Below are 21,939 nucleotides of genomic sequence, written 5' to 3' on the forward strand. Positions count from 1 at the left end.
AATCACAAAGAATTAATCCCACTTGGCTGGACCAAAAATGGTACTCAAAAAGTTCGTAGCGGTGGAAGTAGTAGAAGGATGAGGGCGGGAATTAGATGGGTGGTAGGAAGAGAGATAGTACTGTGGGGATGAGGACAATAAGGATGAAGAGTAGTAATAAGGAGGTGGAGGTAGACAATGAAGAAGACTGTGCAGTAGATGATGGAGTGGATGTTGGGAGAGAGGAAGGGGTGTATTCTGAGGGATGAGTAATGACCTAGCTGGATGATTCAGAAAGAATTAAGAGTTGACAGCAAACATCGACGAGGGGGTATTAGTATCAGTCAGAGCCGTGGTCAAAGGATAGGCATCTCAAACAAATGAAATTTAGACAGGTTAGTTGATGAAGGGGCAAGCCCAAATGCCCTAATAAGGATAAAAATCTTCATTATTGGCCTGAAATAAATGGGGAGAGGAAACAGTCTACCCCTCTGGGTCCCTATGAGGAGTAAAAGCTAGACAATTAACCAAGGGAATACCGTGCTTGTGGCTCCCAGAGGCCTTACACCTTAGTAAGTGTACAGAAGAAGGGGATGACCCAGAAGAGAAGGAAAGGAAAGGGGGAGAAAAAAGACCATGCAAAATTAATTAAGTCGAGGGATGAGGTCCAAGGCGATCCCTTACCTTTGGCCCCAGTCTCCGTCTCCTAAGACCCCCCCCCCCCACGAGAACAAGCAAGGGATTAGGGGGTAACAAGCAGTCTACCAGTAGGTGACTGCTCCTAATTTTCCCATTCCTTGAATTGGCGGGAATATGTGTTTTTCTCTCTATTACTAATGATATGAACACAGAAAAAGGGAAATTTTTGTTTACTTCTGAAAGAATTGTAAAAAAAAAAAAGATGTCTTCATTGGATTTGATTTGCTACAATTCCTATTGCTACAGCATAAACAATATACAAAAGTAGAAAAATGGTGTTATGTAGGATTAATGAGAAAGGTAGAGGTATTCAAATTAAGTAGACTTTATTATAATCACTAAGGTTACAGAGCTGAAGCAGTAAACAAACGTGTTGGTAGATGGAGCCTCATTCATTACTCTTTGTCGTTCTATGCAACACAGGCATAAGTACAGTATCATTTTGAAAGACAGAATCATCATATGATTAAAACACAGAAATAAACAAAATCAATTAATATTATGTAAAATGAATAATAAATAGATAATGATACACTAAATCATGTTATTTCAATTTACTGAAAAACAGCAAATTTCTGATCTGAAAAAATCAACAAAGAAAACAAAATTATAATAATTATACAATTTATATAAAAGCTACAAATCACGACTCCTTAAAACACAGTAATAGAATAGTGACAGTCGAAAATGGAGAAAGAAAGGAAAAGTGAAGAAAAGGGAAAAAACAGACACATGTGGCAACTGAAGATACTAAATGAACTGCCACTCACTGAAGCCACTAAGACAGCTAACATGAGGTACAAAAAACAGCAACGAGCAGTAATGCTTCACCTGGTTCCCTTATGGAGTTAAATGCTAATACAAAATGATGCTAAATAAATGACTTGCAAGTTTATTGCTAGCCTAGTATGACCAGAACACAAGCTTGTACTTCCAAGCTTCTTGGTGTGACTAGACACAAGGTTTTTTTTTCTTTCTCTCTCTAAGACTTAGTGTGGACAATACCTAAAATATTTTGCAAGCACCCTCGTATTTAAGCGTAGTCACAATTTGAGTTTGTTGTGCAAGATGATTATAGAGTTGATTTCAGTCTCTTTGTTTTCTTTCATTGAATCTATATTCAGAAGATCAAAAAAACAAAAGTACAATAAAATTAAAATGAATCATTAACATGTGTCTTTGTCACATTACCATTTCAATATACTCAATAATTGAAAATTAAAATCTTTCATGAGGTAAAATCAGGTATTTAACATAAAGTCTGTACATAAACTATGCAATATTAAAGTATTAAAACTAGTAAATATAATAATATATATATATGCATAAGCACATTTAAATATTTGTTTGAACATACATACACACAATGTGAACTAACGTGTGTGCACACACATACACATACACACATTGCATACTTACTCATGAATATGCACACACACACACACACACACACACTTATTTCACTCTGTGTGTGTGTGTGTGTGTGTGTGTGTGTGTGTGTGTGTGTGTGTGTGTGTGTGTGTGTGTGTGTGTGTGTGTGTGTGTGTGTGTGTGTGTGTGTGTGTGTGTGTGTGTGTACGTGTGCGCGCGCACGTGCATGCGCTTGGTTGTTTATTAATATGTCTGGCTCTCTCTCTCATCAGAATGAAACAGAATTTTATAGAACCCCTCAGTCACTCAAATGCTTCTTTTGCACCCACAAGACAATGCATATATGTTAACAAACAAATATAACAATGTATGCCATGTGTATATACAGTACATAAATCATAAAAATAGGTATACAATTTATCTTCATTGTGTGCACATTGCAAGTGTGTTGGCAGGCATCTCACACCGTGAAAGGGGATGATAACTTACAACTATCATCATAACTAACCCTTGTCTTAGTTCTTCCAACCGAACATGCAGTATTACTTTGGTCAAAAGAGCACCATATAAAAATACCAACCCTCCATTCTCCTTATAAAATACCATATGGCACTTCTAATTTGTGCAGCTTCATAGCTTTTGTACTTCCTACAAAAAGAAATGCTGCTGATCAACTTCTTGGAACAAAGGACAGCTAAATGCAAGACTGATCAGCATTTTGTGACAAAAAAAAATTGTAATTACGTTACACTGTGTACAAAACTATTAAAAATAATGAAGCAATAAATGTTTAATCTCTGCCTCTTGTGAACATGCAATGACATCTGATAAAACATTATTTTAGCCTGCTATATCAATAATTCATGTGTTTCTCAATCATATTTGCCTTTGGATACATGACCATCTCTAATATATACACTACCAGGTTTTTCAAATACTTTACAAATCAGTTGTACAAAATTTTAATCATCATTGTACTATGAGCTGAACTTTACTATGACTCATGTTAATTCAATAATTTGATAAAATATCAACAGGAAAATCCCTCACATCCATTGCTTCTCATAGTTTTGGCAATATGAAAATTTATAATAAAACCCTTGGAAAATTTATCTTAACTGCACTCCATGTTGATACTTGATCTTCCTTTTCCTTGTAATATCAATGACAAGTATAATGGAATCATCTGAAAGTACATCACTTTACTGCAAGACTTCTTTCTAATCCACATGCACATTCACACAAACACAAGGGCACACAAAATGGCAAGTTCTGTGTGCATGTGTGTCATTGTGGATGTGCATTCATTCACTCATTCCCTCACTAATAATAGTTATCAGTATAAAAAAATAGGGGGGGGGGGTCTCAGCAAATCTTGCTTAAATTGGTCCCACACATTTCACCATAAGACAGCCATATTAGGAATGATTATCTTGCTGCATCATAGCCATACCTTTCAAAATTAACACCATTTTATCAAATGACACTGCAAATGAAGCCAAATTACACACCCATAGGCACACACATGCATTCTCACTAACTATACATTACAAGGCTCCTTAACTTACACTAAAGCATGTGAAGGATTCGCATATAAAAATATCAATGTCTTCAATGACCCTTCGCACAAAATCACAATCTTATATTATTCTTTAAGGAAAAGCACAAAGCAATAATCACCAGAACATATAAGACAAGAAAACAAAACATACACCTAATTTAGACATATATAAAGCTACTTAAATGCACTTTAGGAATCCTTGGGCATAAGCAATTCAAATCAGGAGTGCTTAAAATAACCAAAGAAAAAGATATGTATGAAATAAAAGTGCTGATAGCAAAGAAAGAATATATATGAAACAAGAGATGAGAAGAAAACATTTGCAAATAATAATTTAGACAGACAACCATATAGCATGACTTCAATCTAAAATCTGTTAAACATCTTATCTTTCTTAATACTTTCGAAACTATTTTTTATGGCAAATCAAATATGAATAAACATATTGTAATCATAAGCCTCTTGAAGACTTTACACAACAAACAAAAGATGTTTTTGATGTTTGAAATTTGTTGAAATAATTTACAAAATGTTCATTACTAGTGAATAAATAGGACACTGGATACACCTAAAAAATTAAGAATTGGTATAACAAAAAAAACTTTAGTACCAAAGTTAATCATTACCTTACTTACCATTTTAGATCTTTATTCACATATTCTGAGCATTTTACAAGGCAAAGCCACACCATATATATGAAAAGAAATACAATAGTCACCATTTTTACAGCCATTTCATGGAAGTGTTATCTATCTCAAGCACAATAATATAATACTTATTATTAACAAAAATATAATATAAATCATTCAGAACATCTAATCATGAAACAAAAAATAGAATGAAATACTGCTCACATGATTACACTGATAGTGACAAAAGCGGGAAGGTGCCACACTCATCTGTGGTCCACAAGATGTCTAAAATGTTACTTAAAGCAAGGAGAAAACTGAATAAATAAAGCAAGGTAATACCTTTTAAAAGACTAATGTATATCAGCACTGGGCTCTGATGTGGATACTGATGAGCTTTTGAGTTAAGCATAAATTATAAACCCTTGAAATAGATGAAAATATATATATGAAGAAGAAAAAGAAGCAAAAGGCAACATACTTGGTTCCCTAAGCATTTAGACAAGTATACACACAAAAATATGTGGCCTAGTGCATACTGGTTCTAGATCTAGGCACACATTGCACCATGATTTAAGCATTATAATAACTTCACATCACAAGCTTTTAAGACTTGACAAAAATATAAAAAGATGGCAGTGTTATTCACTCCATTATCACACTATTCAATTACCATTATCATTACATCTGTTTTATCAAGGTATAATCAACAATTCAGAATGTAAACTCCTTTTCAACATGCCTTCTCTTTCATATACTTCACACTCTGCATTAGAAGTCCCTCCGTATCTCAGACACACATGTAACAAGCACTCAGTATAAAGTTAATAACAACTTTCTTTCAACATTTTCAGTTTTACTTAGATCATGGAGGAATCCTCATGATTGTGATTCTTATCAGGTCTTGGTGGTTTCTTGGGGGGTTCTGGGGAGACTTCGGGAGATCCTGGGGTTGCCTGTTGGAACAGCCAAGGTATTTAGAGGAATGACTGGATGTATTCTGTCGTGTAGGATTCATACTGAACAAATTCCAAAAAGAACAAGAAAGGGAGGGAGAAGAAAACATACGAATATGCAGAAAGTCTTTTTGCTATATTGCTTCTTTAGGGCCCTAAAGAAGCAATATAGCAATAAGACCTTCTGCATACTAAAAAATTTCAAATTATGTTCAAGATGAGTCAATGATGGATTTTATATACACAATCCTTAAATATAGATATGAAACATGAGTTAAATAACATGCAAAAAAGTGAAAGACTTACACTTGGTTTGAGGGACATGGTGCTCAATCTGACAGATGTACTATCACTATCTTGGTCACGCATTTTGACAGGAAGTGGAGGAGGAGACTCTTCTTCATAAATAGATCCAGTTGGAGTACTCACTGGGGGTTGAGAAAATCAGACATTACACAACATTTCTTTCATATCTAAATGCCGCACAAGTTGTTAATACAAACAAACTCTTATCATCTCCATAAAAAAAAATCTTTATATAAAACTACTATGATGGACTTTCTTGGCCGTCAAAAGGTTTCTTGCCATAGCAAGTATAAAATAACTTACTCAAGCTCTCTCTGGACCCGAGTGAAGGTGACGGCGTTGCTGACACAGAAGGGGTCATGGTCAGGGAGCGAGGTCTGGACATGCGCCTTTCTCTCTCAATGTCCGTCCGCAGAGGTCTCTCAGGTGCTAGCTGTGCCAGAGAGAACATGAAACTATGAAACAACTTAGAAAAACAAGCACAACTCACTAGGGCATTTTACAAAGCAACATATTTACATCAATCAGCACGTGCAAGTGCTTCAACTGGTATGCCAAACAAAGCTACTGATAATTTGCACATGAAAATATCATCTAAACAATACTTCAGATACACTGAAAATAAACAGAACTAAAATAGCATGCGGTTAGTAAGAGGAAATCTGTTAATATAATTATTTTCTGACTCGAAAGAGGTTTTCCTGAAGCTAAATGGTATTAGGTACATGGAAAAGCATGTAAAAACTGCCTTTGCTTCCACTTTACAATATTTTTAGTTGCCCAATTCCTATGTTATAACATGAAAGAAAGAAATACAAAAGATAATAAAAATATTAATAATAATAACAATAACTATAACAATAAAAATAATGATAATAATAACAATAATAATAATAATAATAATAATAATAATAATAATAATAATAATAATAATAATAATAATAATATAAATAATAATAAAAATAATATAAATAATAATAATAATAATAATAATAATAATAATAATAATAATATAAGTAATATAAATAATAATAATATAAGTAATAATAATATAAATAATAATAATATAAATAATAATAAAATAAATAATAATAATAATAATAATAATAATAATAATAATATAAATAATCATAATAATAATAATATAAATAATCATAATAATAATAATAATAATAATAATAATAATAATAATAATAATAATAATAATAACAAATATAAACATGAAAATGCTTATAAGGGTAATTACACTAAGTGCAAAATAAAAACAAATGAACCCTAAGATCAAATTATGCCAGGTTATACTCTTTCAAATTGTAGCATTAAAGTACACATGGTTATATATATGCAAGAGTATGTATTTGTATGTTTGTCTATATGTATACATATATAATCATAATCATAATAATAATAATAATATTAATAATATTAATAATATTAATAATATTAATAATAATAATAACAAATAAATAAATTAATCAATCAACTAAAAAACAAACAAACAAACAAAAAAAAAAAAAAAAATAATAATAATAATAATAATATTAGTAATAATGTGTGTGTGTGTACGTGTGTGTGTGTGTGTGAGTACGTGTGTGTGTGTGTGTGTGTGTGTGTGTGTGTGTGTGTGTGTGTGTGTGTGTGTGTGTGTGTGTGTGTGTGTGTGTGTGTGTGTGTGTGTGGGGGTGTGGGTGTGGGTGTGGGTGTGGGTGTGGGTGTGGGTGTGGGTGTGCGTGTGCGAGTTTGAGTGTTAGTTTTTGAGTGTGAGTGTGAGTGTGAGTGTGAGTGTGAGTGTGAGTGTGAGTGTTTAAGTGTTTAAGTGTTTAAGTGTTTAAGTGTTTAAGTGTTTAAGTGTTTAAGTGTTTGAGTGTTTGAGTGTTTAAGTGTTTAAGTGTTTAAGTGTTTAAGTGTTTAAGTGTTTGAGTGTTTGAGTGTTTGAGTGTGAGCGTGAGTGTCAGTGTCAGTGTGCGTGTAAGTGTTAGTGTTAGTGTGTGCGTGCATTATATTTGCAAGGATATGGGTATGGGTACACAAACATATACACACACATAGGTGTGTGTGTGTGTGTGTGTGTGTGTGTGTGTGTGTGTGTGTGGGGGTGTGGGTGTGGGTGTGGGTGTGGGTGTGGGTGTGGGTGTGGGTGTGCGTGTGCGTGTGCGAGTTTGAGTGTTAGTTTTTGAGTGTGAGTGTGAGTGTGAGTGTGAGTGTGAGTGTGAGTGTGAGTGTGAGTGTTTAAGTGTTTAAGTGTTTAAGTGTTTAAGTGTTTAAGTGTTTAAGTGTTTAAGTGTTTAAGTGTTTAAGTGTTTGAGTGTTTGAGTGTTTAAGTGTTTAAGTGTTTAAGTGTTTAAGTGTTTGAGTGTTTGAGTGTTTGAGTGTTTGAGTGTGAGCGTGAGTGTCAGTGTCAGTGTGCGTGTAAGTGTTAGTGTTAGTGTGTGCGTGCATTATATTTGCAAGGATATGGGTATGGGTACACAAACATATACACACACATAGGTAAGTGTCTATACATACCTATATCCATACTACTGAAAAGATTAACCTCATCAAACTTAAGTATACAGCACAAAGCTTCTGGCAAACAAATAGCAAAGAAATGTCCGGTCAGACGCGACCACAGCAAATGACGCAACACACTGGCCATAAAGCACACACAAATCTACCGGGTTATTTTCCAACAATGCAGCACTGTTCTTGCCAGCAGATGTCATCAGTAAGGCTTGTGTTGAGGAGATGAGATTTGGGGTCAGACAGCCAGTTAGGGTCAATAATCATAAGAGAAAAAATCATTGGGGGCGACACCTACTGGGGTGGTTACCTGCTCACTCAGCTCTATAATAGGTTGAGGCGGCAACACCTGGGACTCAGGCCTGTCAAACCACTGCGACGATGGCTCACGCTGTGAAGTAAAACTCTCACGCCGCAGCAGAGTTCTGAGCACATAAGATTGTTAATATAGTGAACTTTTAATAGAGTGAACATTGTTAGCATGATCTGAATATTGGCAAAATTCATAAATGATAACTGGCTTACCTACTCTTTATACCCAACTGCATAAACAACGTGATCGTAATAAACTAATTCCTCACCTGAAGCTCTTTTCTTTCTTCACATTCTTGGAAGATCCCCCATTGTAACTTCCAAGGTTGGGCATGGAGACCTTGTGATGGCGAGGAAGCGTCCCCCCAACCTTGCCTGGGCTCAGGCTGAGGCGAGCCAGCGAAAGTTGCGATGATGACAAGCTCCTGAAATGGATTGGCAGTAGATGCAGTTAGTTTACTGGCAAGTCTTGTGAAGATAAAGCCTACCATTCTATCAGCATATTAATAATGCATTCTCTTCATAGTCTAGCACAGACGTCAAAAATAAATGGGTGATAAAACCTCGGGGTAATGCACTTCCAATATATATTTTGAAGATTTCAGAATGAAAAGTTGTATAACACAGTATGAATAATGATATAAAAAAAGTTGATGCTTTCAGTCTAGTACCTTTATTTTTACACTATACTTGAGCCCAAAATATCCTGCCCCCTTTTTTTTAAGGATTACTGTTGCCCCTATCAACTCCCACCTCTTGCCAAGACCATGAAGCTGATGATCATAAAGGTCACTTCAATTATCTACTAAACAGATTCCTTGCTTTTAAGGCGTTCAAGACTTACAGAATAGAGATGAAAGGGAAATATGGGAGTCGGCAAAAAAGTACACATGAAGGAAGAGGTTCTAAAAATTGCAGTTTGTGTACCAGGGATAAAAGGATTAAATATCTGAATAAGCACAAGTTAAATGACCTAAGAGGTGGTTAATCTATTTCCCAATGCAATAAAAACTGAAAAACAACCACCAGTATAAATTAACATTAAATATGAATATAAAAATGCAGAAAATGATACATAAAAAATAAAGCTTGGCCTCTCTCTACCCTTTTGGCAGTCTTGTTTCACATGTGCTTTTGTGCAAAAGTTTAATGGATCTTCCAACTCCCCTACACCCTTCTATAGTAATTTCAGTCAATCAAGAATTGGACCAAGTACTAATGCTCTAATTCAAGATTTGTATGAAACACATTATCTATGATATATGAACAAATTACAGTGAGATTTGGGTACACTGAAGTTATTTTGGGCCAAGTAAATTCAAGTTTCAATGAAGAATCAGCTAAGTGAAGTTATTTAAAGTAAAAAACATTATCCATCCAATTACCAGTTACTTCATGATACATCATGCAAACTTGACTAGTAATTAAACTAAGTCAAAATGTTTTGAATGACATCACTTTATATCATATACTGTCATATTGGAATCAATTAAGGATTATTGGTATAGTTAGTAACAATGTGAAATTAGTTTAGTTTTTCAACAACTGTTGATTCTGGAATGCTGAGTAGCATAATCTAGAAAGCTGCCTTATAAAGCGGCAACTTGCCATAGCTTCTATCAGTGACCTTAACCTTTGTGTTTTCTTGACAAAATCATGCAAAGATTAATCGTCATGCACAAGGGTATCAACTAGTACAATTTACCTGTCATGTCAGGGGATCACACTCCTTTGGTGTTAGCGAGAGTAGCCTATATAGGGGACATGGGTAAAGGTACAAGGAAAGGAAAGGTGTGTACATACAAGAGGACAAAGTGATAAGCAAAAAGAAGGAACAACAAAAGCAGAAAAGAGAGATTAACAAGGGATGTTGTAACATGGAACACTTATTGAACATCAAAAGAATAGTGGTAACTGAAGACTTAACAGATGACACTAAGTAACAGTCTCAAATCTTTTATATCAACAATTGTGAATGTGAGGTCCTTGTCATGTCAATTTGGTGAATATGATTAAAAATGAAAGGTGATGATGTTTTTGTTCCTTAACAAGAAATATTTCAGCAAAAAGGTCACTATTATTAAATAGTTCTCATGGGCGTTTTACTGTTTTTGAATAATCTTTTCAATTACATATTTAATAGCTATGTAGAGATATTTACATTATCTATTTCTTATTTGACAAGAACAGGGCAAATTTACTTTTTCATCAATTAAGTTGGAGTCTCGTAAATGCATATCAGATAATCTTACCTACAGATCAGCACCATGCATATCAATAGTAATATCCAAATAAACAAAGGCAGCAGATTACATAACTTCCATTTGATAATATACAGTGATGGAATGGTCAAATACCATGTTGTAACAGTTCTGGTTGTTCAGTGTAAACTGGTCCTGTATAATCTACATATAAAACATCTCTACACAGCAAGAGTCAGTGAATGATGAAGGAAGTTAAATGGATAGGCAAAGCACCAAATTATCAATAGACTTTCAAGTCAAACTTGTCTGTCTCATTCTACACATCCCCTGAGCTATATATAATCAAACAAAATAGTTTGATCTGTATGCAAAATAACTATTGATTGTGTATTTAAGACAATAACTTTCAAGTGTGAACACAAATAAATATCATATATAAACATTTCACAAAGGTATAAACTTACATTTATTATATAGAAATATAATGCAAAGAGCATTGCAATGGGCAATGTTGGGGGAATGTGATATAAAAAATACCTTGCTTATAACACAGATGGTATCCTGAATTATATAAAACATGAAGCTGAATACTGAAAGTGTGTTAGGCTCTGTCTGATGAATTATGAATGTGCAAGAAGTTATAAAAATATATAGTTTGTTGTAGGGGAAGAAGATAGAAGCTTAGACATTATAGTGGGAAGCAGAAGATGTAAAACGTGAAAGAAGAGTTGCAGAAGTCATTTTGAGTTGTGTGAGTGAGGGCGACTTTGAAATTCTGCTTAATGAACCCTGTGGTCTGAGATTTTGTCATTGTCAATAATAGTCCATAGAATAATGTAGGAGTGATTGCGTTAGGAATGGTTTTAAAATCATAGAGAGAAAAGATTCAGACCAAGGAAGAGTGAGGTCAGGGAAGTAGGTTAGGTGAGGAAGAGAAGCAATGTGGTTAATATTAGCAAACTAAGCTATACCTAAACTTAGCATGTTATAATACAGTGCTGTTAGTGCATTAGAATATACTTCAGCAACAAACATGAAAGGAAATGCAGTTATTCGGAATATACAGTAAATAAAAATGACGATGATTACAAACACAGTGTTAAACATGTAGAACAAAGACAAAAAGTTATTCTCTCCCGTTTAAGAGAATCTAACACAAAGGACAGGAGTTCTCCATACAGCAATCCTAGGCTATAAATTCAGTACATCATATTCCCTATAAATAATGGACTCCTGGAGTATGTTGCTGCTGTCTTTTAACCCACTGGTGCCATCATCCATACTTGTAGCAATAAGAAATAAAAAAAAAAATTAAAATCCTTCCAGAAATCAAGGACCAGGGTAAACAGGTGAGGTTGGGCAGAACTAGTAACTGACTCCTTCGTGACAAAGCTCTCGTGGAACCATTTATGTATATCTATAAACCAGTAAACTAAAATAACAGCGGATATGGCGTCTATTTTTGCCAATCTGACATCACATCTATTTTTGCCACCCTGACATCAGTGGGTTAAAAGAGAGTAATTCTTGAAATAGCTGATTCAGTATTTAATCTTCCTGCATAAGAACAAAGCATTCTCTTGTTTAATGTCTGAAATTAACTGGAGAAAGAATGCATGATAAACTATGTGTGTGTGTGTGTGCATGTACATAAGTTTTCTATATACTTAAGGAATTTTAACAAGCATCCTTTCTTGAAAACTAGTATTACTATGACGTTGTATATAATTAAAACTTAAATAAAATATTCTCCAACACAATAATAAATAATGCCCTGATAAGGAGAAATATAACAATGGCTGGGCACATAAGAATAATGAGCAATGGAAAGTAAATATGGGTAAAAAATATTTATGTTAATTCTTCTGAATTTTTAGTACTATATTGGTAATAAACTAGAAAACTTTTAAACAGGTTGATTACAATCATATGAATGGGTAATCTCTAATTATACTATACTCAATCATAAATCCTATTACAGTCACATACATATGTACATATATATACAACTACATACATATATGTATGTATATGTATATGTATATATATGTATATGTATATGTATATATATAATATATAATATATAATATATAATATATAATATATAATATATACACATATACACATATACACATATACACATATATATATATATATATATATATATATATATATATATATATATATATATACATATATATATATATACATATATATATACATATACATAAACATACACATATATACATATACATATACATATACATATATACATATATACATATATAAATATCATATCATACATTTATTTATAATAGATATGATTTATATTATATGTGTGTATATGTGTATATGTGTATGTGTATGTGTATGTGTGTGTGTGTGTGTGTGTGTGTGTGTGTGTGTGTGTGTGTGTGTGTGTGTGTGTGTGTGTGTGTGTGTGTGTGTGTATGTGTGTGTGTGTGTGTATGTGTATGTGTATGTGTGTGTGTGTGTGTGTGTGTGTGTGTGTGTGTGTGTGTGTGTGTGTGTGTGTGTGTGTGTGTGTATACATGTATACATGTGTACGTGTGTATGTGTGTATACATGTATACATGTGTACGTGTGTATGTGTGTATGCGTGTGTGTGTGTGTGCGTGCATGTGTGTTTTGTACTTGTTCTATCCTTTGGCATGTCTGCATTTCAAATAAACAGGTAGCTCTCACACATTTTTGGTTGTACATATAAATGATCATACAAAACAACTTACATCATCCACAGCAAAATCCATAAGGACACAGCAATACATAACCCTGAAACCTCCCTCTGGCATGCTCACTTTCACCTACCGATCTGCAGTTAAATATGATGATGCACGATGCCCCAGAGTCCAGTTTACCTTATTGCTTCATGCTATAACTGAACAGGACCTGCATGCTAAAATCTGCTTCAACTTATTAACGACACATGCAAGAGAAATATTTCTTATTTTCACAGTCAATTTCAAAAAAAGTTTATATTTCACTGCTAAACTGAAATATAAACTTCAATTTCTGAATGCAAATTTGATTTCATTTTAACTCCACAGCATCTAACGACACAAAAAATGTACTGTAAAGTGGGCTAATTTCAGATGAGGGAGGTAATTTTGGATATATGCTGAAAAAAATATGATAAACAAAGTTTGCCTGTAGATAAATGCATTTAATTTTCTTCCATGTTCAAAGGGATCAATTATATTGCATTATAGTGCTTTGTATTGTCTAATAAAATTTTGTCTATAAAAAAATTATATCTTTTAGAAGTAATTTTCAATTTCAAGATACCATGTTGATAGTATGTTTTTTTTTTTCTTTCTTTCCCAAAGAAAGGCTGAAATTAATAACAATACAGTATAGGTAGCATTACAGACCAAAGTTTATGAGTGTCAAAAATTAAAGAGAGGAATAATAATTATTATAATAATAATAATAATAATAATAATAATAATAATAATAATAATAATAATAATAATAATAATAATAACAATATTAATAATAATAATAATAATATTTATATGTATCCCAAAGTCCCTCCTCTCTACTACACTTAGAAATCAGCATGGATAGTGTGATTTGATGACATTTTCATGACAAAGCCTCCAAAATTTTCTGAAATTAGCTCATTTTACTAAATATATTTACCTTATGTGCTGGGATGGCATGATATATATGTCATGTCCACTGTGATTTAGCTTATTGATTTTGCTTGCACGTAGATGGCTCCTTGGGTTAGTCGCCAAGGAGTCAATCACCAATCCTACCTATCTCCACCCGTTTATCCTTTTCCTTGATTTTTGTAAAGATTCTTACTCACTTTTATGGCTATTAGTATCTTAATAACAATATATTAATCATAACATCAATAACAGTAATACCAGCATCAGATTTTCACAGCATCTGAATAAAAAATCAAGGAATAGGGAAAACAAGAGAGGTCACCTTGGCCTACTGACTGACTACCTGGTGCTTGTGGAGCCATGGGTGTGTGACAAAATTCACAGTACAATACCCAGTTACAAAGGGTTAATATCAATTTGGATGCTAAAATACTGAGAAGATGAAAAAATTACAATGCTATTAAATAATAATATTAGCATCATCTCACTGCCACTGGGATGGCATGAACATATATGCTATCTACTATGATTTCAGTTTATCAATATTGTCTATACAGAGATGGTTCCACTAAAGCTTAATCACCAAGAAGTCAATTACTAGTCTTACCTATCTCACCTGTTTAGCCTTTGCCTTGATTTTCATTTTTTTTTCTATTAGTACTAGTAATAACATCACAATAGTCATAATGTCAATAACAGTAATAACAGAACTGATTTCTATAACATTATAAAAAAATATATTTTGAAACCTCAAGGAAATTTGAGATCAGGTGAGGCCACACAGGGCCTGCTAATTGACTCCTAGGTGGCTGAGCACCCTGTGTAGTCATCCATTTGTAAACAAAAAAAAATTCAAAAAAAAAAAATCAATGGATGGTACATGTCTTCAGCAGCAATGGGTTGAAAAGAAGAAAACAAATAGGGAAAAATGAAGAAGAAAATGAAATTCTAGCATCAAGATAAATCCTCCAATCCATTTCTTTGCCCACACAGTATGACATAATTCACACAGAATTTTTCCAAGAGGAGGAAAATGAAACTTACATAGCCATAATTTCAGAGGAACGGCCTGAAAAAACATGCAGGCCACGGGTGAGGCTCTGCCGAAGACCTTCTGGGCGAGATTCCTCCTTAGGGGTCCTGAGCTCGACAGCATCCACGTCTATACTACTGCAAAGCAACCACTTCATGCTGTGGCTTACAAGGAAGAGCTCAGTGCATTCATGCAGAGTTCATCATGCATACTTATACTTACTCAAGTATAATAAGAGTATACAGTATTCCATTATATTCGAAAGGATGCAGACACAGAAACAAAGGCATGCTTACTAGGAGAAAAAAAAAATGCACACATACACATACACACACTCACACACACACACACACGCACGCACGCACGCACGCACGCACGCACGCACGCACGCACGCACGCACGCACGCACGCACGCACGCACGCACACACACGCGCACGCACGCATGCACACACACGTATATACAAATAACTGCAAATAACCCACATGAAGACCAATAACAATTTCACAAGAGTCAAAATTCAAACACCCACATACCACATAAAATTCCAACAACAAATAAATAATGATAATACAAACAAATAAAAGATATAAATAAAAAGTTAGTTTCCTTCCCTTAACTCACTGCTGATGGGCTTTTCCAGTGACATACAAAGCGCTGGGCAGTCTGCTAGATGCTAGAAAGTAACTTTAAGCCTATTTTTGAGTGTTTGTAAAAACCATTAATCACACACAACTTAGAGCAGGCTCATCTTAGAGCATGGTGTGGAGGTACATGCTGCCCATCAGCAAGGGGTTAAATTGCACAAACTTTGTTACACTATATCAACTATGTGAAAGTTTAATGACAAGTTTGACCCTCAAGTCCTAATTGCCATGATCCTGCTGGGCTTGTCAAAAAGTGATGGAATTTTTTTTCCAGAACTTTTCTATTATGAATGAGACCTAGAGTTCTCCAATATATCTGGTACTGTTTGGCAAGCTACTTTCAGCTACACATACACTTAAAAATATCACAAACTATACCCACACTCCCCTTGCAGGCCCTTCTCTGCCTGAGCCAATGACACAGTCATGTCTTCCTGCCACTAATTAATTCTAAATGAAACGTAGTGAGTGTGCAATAGTATTTCCGGCGCCAAGCCCTAGATATATTCCACTTCCCACATTCCTCTCCAAACATCATAACATCACACAATCACCTCATAGTATATCATTAACTGTGATAATTTGTTCAACTTTGAACTCTACTGATACTTATTCTGTTTGACATATAGCACTGAAATACATTTTCTAGAGTGTAAAACCAAATTCTTCAAATGGCCAAATGTGACAGGAATGACTTGTCATGAGTGCACAAAGCTCCTGGAGGACGATTTAACTCAGCATTATTTGCTCTAGTTAATGAGGGTGGAATGTACAATCACTAAGCTATATCTGGAGGAGTGCCACTTCCAGAAAAGACACCATTTCCATGCTCAGGATTTTATTCCAGCCTGCTGTGAACAGTTGCACAAGGTGTATCAGAAAGTTGAATAATACAAAAATATCTAACAATTACACAAACAACAAAATAGTTGCAGACTTTCTAGAGAGAGATGATATGATGTCTGTGCAGGAAAACAATCTATTACTATACTGATATAAGATATCAAATCACAAATACTGATCTTGGAAAAGGGCAAAAATGCAAAATATTTGCAGAAAGAAATAAGAACATTACAAAGGGGAGGCAAGGAGTCCTGATAATGCACATTAGTGTCTGTGTAGGACGTTATCTGCTAATTTATCCAGCCTAACACTTGACAACATTCATCATGCAATGTTTTAAAAGGATGCGTACAAAAGCTGCAAGGACAAAGCTCCTTGCCAAGAGGCTGATGATTTGTTTTTCAATCAAAGCTGCCTAATCCTTAAATATAACATATAATGAGAAAGCCAGTTTTAATATAAGGGTAAAACTAATCTGGTTTTGAGTAGAGGTTAGGATTTGCTTTTCTAAAAGAAATATGACCCACCAAAGGATTGCTTTTTTCAAGGTAAAAATATTACCACTGTTGAAAAGAAAACATTACAAGAATACCTTAGATATTCAAAAATGCTTCCGTAAGACAATTAACACAGCATTGTACTCCCTTCTCAGACTCCAACTAGCTTGAACGAAGGATTCCCTCATGACAACTTTTCCTATCTTTTTCAATCTCTTGAAAAACTATCTGCACCCTTTTAATTCCTTCCATCTACACCACATACAGGTTGCCTTCTCTCCCTGAAGCTATTCTAACCAACACTCAAAAAGTTCAACAGAACTACAAGACAAGGGGCTAGAATTATCATTTGCATTTTCCCCTAAACCCCCCCTAATCCCTTCCTCATTTTTGTCTTGGGGAGCTTAGGAGACGGAGGCTGGGGTCCAATGTACGGGATCACCCCTACTTTGGATCTCAGCCCTCATCTCAACTAATTTTGCATGATCTTTTTTTCTCCCCCTTTCTTTTTCCTTCTCTTCTTCTGTCCACTTCCTACGATGTGAGAGCTGTGCTGAAAGGATGGAAGGCTGGCTTTGTGTCAGTCATGAACAGCCTCTGGGAGCAATGGCCACAGTATTCCATTGGTTGAATGCCTAGCCCTTACCCCTCATGGGCGACCCTGAGGGGTAGACTGTTTCCTCTCCCCATTTATTTCAGGCTCATCATGGCCAATAATTATTTTTTACCCTTATTAAGAGCATTAAGGCTTGTCCCTTCATCAAGTAGCCCATCTACATTTGATTTATTTAGTTTAATAACCCCTGCCTCTCCTTTGACTACAGCTCCAACCACTGATACTAATATCCCCTCATCAATGTTTGCTGTCAACTCTATCCATTCTGAATCATCCACTCAGGTCATAACTCAACCTTCAGAATACACCCCTTCCTCTCTCCCAACATCCTCCACTCCATCTCCTACTGCAAAGTCTTCTTCATTGTCTACCCCTACCCTCCCTTATTACTATTCATCCATGTTGTCCTCCTCCCAACAGTACTACCTCTCTCTATACCACCCCATCTTCCTCCCACCCTCATCCTTCTACCACTTCCACCTCTGCAAACCTTTTGATTACCCTTTTTGGCCCTGCCAAATGGGATCAATTCTTCGTGGTTCCTCCTACAACCCTATACCCTGACAAAACCCTTTTCTTCCAAAAATATCTCCAAAAACAAGTAAGCAAAGTTTCCTTTCACAGTTGTTCCTATTGTTCACACTTTGTCCCAGTTACATCTGAGTTCCAAGCTTGTGCACTATCTAACCTGATTGACCTCACTGACAAGCCTATTCCTGCCCAACCTCACTCTTTAATACTTGTACCAAAACTGTTTCTGTCTCCCTGACTGATTGTCTTGTCTAGAACAAGGACTGCCAAACCTGAAAACGACTTGTTTGCACATTTTGTTAATTATGATGCAGTAGCAGTCCAGTGCTACACTATTCTTCCTAGTGGCCAACGTAAATCCTACACTAATGTTACCAAGTGGTGGAGTGTCTGGCCCTATCCAACCATATCTACCCCTTCCCCATCAATGTCGGAAATGTTGGCATTTTGGCCACCCAGCCAAACACTGTCGCCCCACAGCCCGTTGCCCTCTATGTACCCAAACTGGTCATAACAGTTTAAGCCGTTTCAGATGGGCTACATGTACCGGCGTCATAGCAAACCACTTAGTTGGCGGGGTACACCTGTACACGTTGCCAGAAATCATCAGAGTTTATCACATTCAGGGATTTTGGTTACCCGGTGATGATGGGTTAAATTACTCTGCTCAGTCATGCATGTGTGCCATTTGTGGAGACTTCCATAATGTATTTTATAGAAGCTACCGTACCTACAAGTTCAAATCTAAGGTAGCAGTTCTCAGGTTCAAACTAGGCCTCACTCGACATGAGGCCAGACAAGAAGCACGCCAACAAGGTTTCTCTCTTTCTAAGAATTCCAAAACTCTGCTCCCTTCCCATTTCCCTCTACCCTGAACCATACTGTCTCTACTCCCTCTCCCCCCAGTCTAGTTCTTTTCCAATCTAAATCCAGATACTCCAATTTCTATCACTTCCTCCTTCTCACTCTGTTGCATGACACAATCTAAACATTCCACTCCATCTCCTCCTACCACATCCTCTCCTTCACCCACCTCTCCCTCTGCTCTTTGAACATCTTTTCCCTCTTCCCCTCCACATAAGAAAACCTTTGTTTCTCATACCTCCCCACCCATCTCCCCTCCAGAAACTCTTGAAAACATCCAAAACTTCCTAAACATGACCCAAGAGAATACGCCACTCCCTAATCCACCCTCTATTCCTATTCGTTCTACATACAGAGTATCTGCCGATATCCATCCTCCTCCTCCTACCCCTCTTCCTCCCACCCTCCCAAAAAACACCCCATCCTCTACTCCTTCATGTGCATTTCTCTCTTTCTTCCCATTATCCTTACCACTCCCACCTGGATGCTCATGTGACTCCCTTACATCACAACAATGTCCTTATCCGGATCCCTCCCCTCCTGACATTCTTCCTGATACTTCCCCTGTTCCCTTATCTCATTCTCTGGATTCTTCTCCTAATTCTACAACTACCATTTCTACCATTTCTACCCATATTACCCTTTGATTGTTTCATAATACTCGAAGCTACAATATTCAAACATATATCTTCATCTTTATTTAGACTTATTCAAAATGATTTAACAGTTGTAGAATGTTAACCCTCATGTACACAAAAAAAATATGAATAAAAAAATATTACAATACATTTTATGCACATGTACACACTCACAAAAAACAAACAAATAAACAAACAAACAAACAAACACACGTACACACACACACAAAAACACACGTACACACACACACACACACACACACACACACACACACACACACACACACACACACACACACACACACACACACACACACACACACACACACACAAATAAAAATACAGCCATAAGTAAACAGCCGCACTCCTCTTTCCTTAGTTTCGCTCAAAATACAAACAGCAAGAAAAGCAGAAGCCACAGAAGCCACATGGAACGCCAGTTTTGGAAGCGGGCAACTAAAAGCAGTTGTGAGGTGCATGCACAGTGGAAATGTGGTCAGTTAATCTTAATTTTCAACTAAGCTATAATCTGCTTTAATTCGCAGTCCCCTTCACGGTGTTAATCCTTTTACGGGTTGTTAACCCCTTCAACACAGCAATCATTTGATACAGTGTATAAAAATTTAATTTGCCTCAAACAGTGCCCAGGCATATATACACACCTTACACATTTGTTAACGTTTCCACAAATATATCTTGATTACAACTCTTTAGTGAGAAATGGATCAATACATTTCTTTTTCTTAGAATTTGCTTCATGATCTTACATATAAGTTCAGCTGTAAGAAAAAAACATAAACTGGTATTTTTCACTCTAAAATTATTTGCAATTGCATCCTTAATAACTCTTTTCTGGTGTGAAGATTATAACAATCAAATATGGTAGCCTGATCAGACATAGTTATCCAGCTGATTACGGTGTGACTGGAGTCCTTTCCAGGTTGAATGTACATCCAGGCCACAAGCTGCAATGATTTGGCCATCACAGCAATGATTTCAGAGCTACAGCCTCTCAATAGAGAGCTTAAATGCTGCAGCCAAAATCAGAAAGCACCCAACACATACTCCAATTTGGCAGACATTGCTCTAATTGGCAGTGGGTTAAACCAGTCATTCAGCTGACTGACCCACGTCCTGTTCCCCAACTTATCTGGTACAGAGCTTTACTTCCACACTAGAGCTCCTCAGATCATTTGACCTTTGGAGGGTCTGGGAGGCAGGTCAAGTGGATCTAGCATAGCTCAATTGTAAATCAAAACATTACCCAGCACAGACGCTCTTAGCATAATCTTTGTCTAAGTAACCTGGTGCATCTGAATTGGAGTTCTATTGGTGTATGACGAGTTGCCCCTCTCTGTGTCATTAGTTCCAGAACCTCAAGAAAATTAGTCACTAGATGAAAAGATCGCTTATTGTTTTTGTTTGCCTTCAGCCTGCAGCATGGAATCCATCATCTCTCATGACAGTTCTGAGGCTGGGTATTGTGTTATTGCCGGGTGACTTTTTTTCTACCTTTTGTCTTCCCTGATTCTTGATGCACTGCACAACTGCCCTGATTACACATAATTAACTCAGCTCATGTATCCAATCAGGCTATCATATTTGATCACAAGAACCTTTGCATTCTCCATCTGTCAAATGCCCTATTAGTATTGTTAACCCTACAATGCCGGTGCCAGAAATTTCTCGCTTTAGTTGCCATGCCTATAGCCGTACCCACCGCGATGAGTTGTTTTTTCATGATGGCTATAGGCATGCCCGGCTATAAGAGGTTAAAGAGCAAAGACAGAAATTGAGAGACTGAGTGAAAATTGAAACTGAGTGAAAAGATGCCTACACTCATTAAAAGTGTAGGCAAAGCTGTAACTTCCTGTATGCACTGAAGATAATATATGATGCATGCTATGTGTCACCATACATCATCTTGGTATTCTTATCACATGCACTATATGGCAGAATGTTGAAGGGGTTAAAACCTGAAAGTGTAAATCTTACTTTGCTACCACTGCTCCCAACAATAACAGAACAAGGAGAATACCATTAAAATTTAGAATTTGTACATATAAATTGCAATTGTACATTTCCAACAGCAGTCCAATTATCAATTATAACCA

General features: G+C 35.8%; 1 protein-coding gene across 4 annotated transcripts in view; it reads right to left on the reverse strand.

Annotated features, from left to right (window-relative positions):
• Positions 1–2,160: 2,160 nt before the first annotated feature.
• LOC125032666 (dedicator of cytokinesis protein 1-like) overlaps positions 2,161–21,939 on the reverse strand; it is a 42,200-nt gene continuing 22,421 nt past the window's right edge. For 2 of the 4 annotated variants that reach the window (XM_047623916.1, XM_047623914.1), the window contains 6 exons: positions 15,202–15,327; positions 8,585–8,740; positions 8,302–8,428; positions 5,805–5,934; positions 5,502–5,623; positions 2,161–5,195 (listed from right to left, as the gene is read on the reverse strand). In XM_047623916.1, coding sequence (XP_047479872.1) covers positions 5,100–5,195; positions 5,502–5,623; positions 5,805–5,934; positions 8,302–8,428; positions 8,585–8,740; positions 15,202–15,327 — 757 coding nt within the window. In that variant the 3' untranslated portion in view covers positions 2,161–5,099. The remainder of the gene's footprint in view (positions 5,196–5,501; positions 5,624–5,804; positions 5,935–8,301; positions 8,429–8,584; positions 8,741–15,201; positions 15,328–21,939) is intronic. The other 2 variants (XM_047623915.1, XM_047623917.1) reach the window with 2 other exon arrangements.

The sequence above is a fragment of the Penaeus chinensis genome, chromosome 15 (assembly GCF_019202785.1).
Source record: "Penaeus chinensis breed Huanghai No. 1 chromosome 15, ASM1920278v2, whole genome shotgun sequence".
Taxonomy (NCBI): Eukaryota; Metazoa; Arthropoda; class Malacostraca; order Decapoda; family Penaeidae; genus Penaeus; species Penaeus chinensis.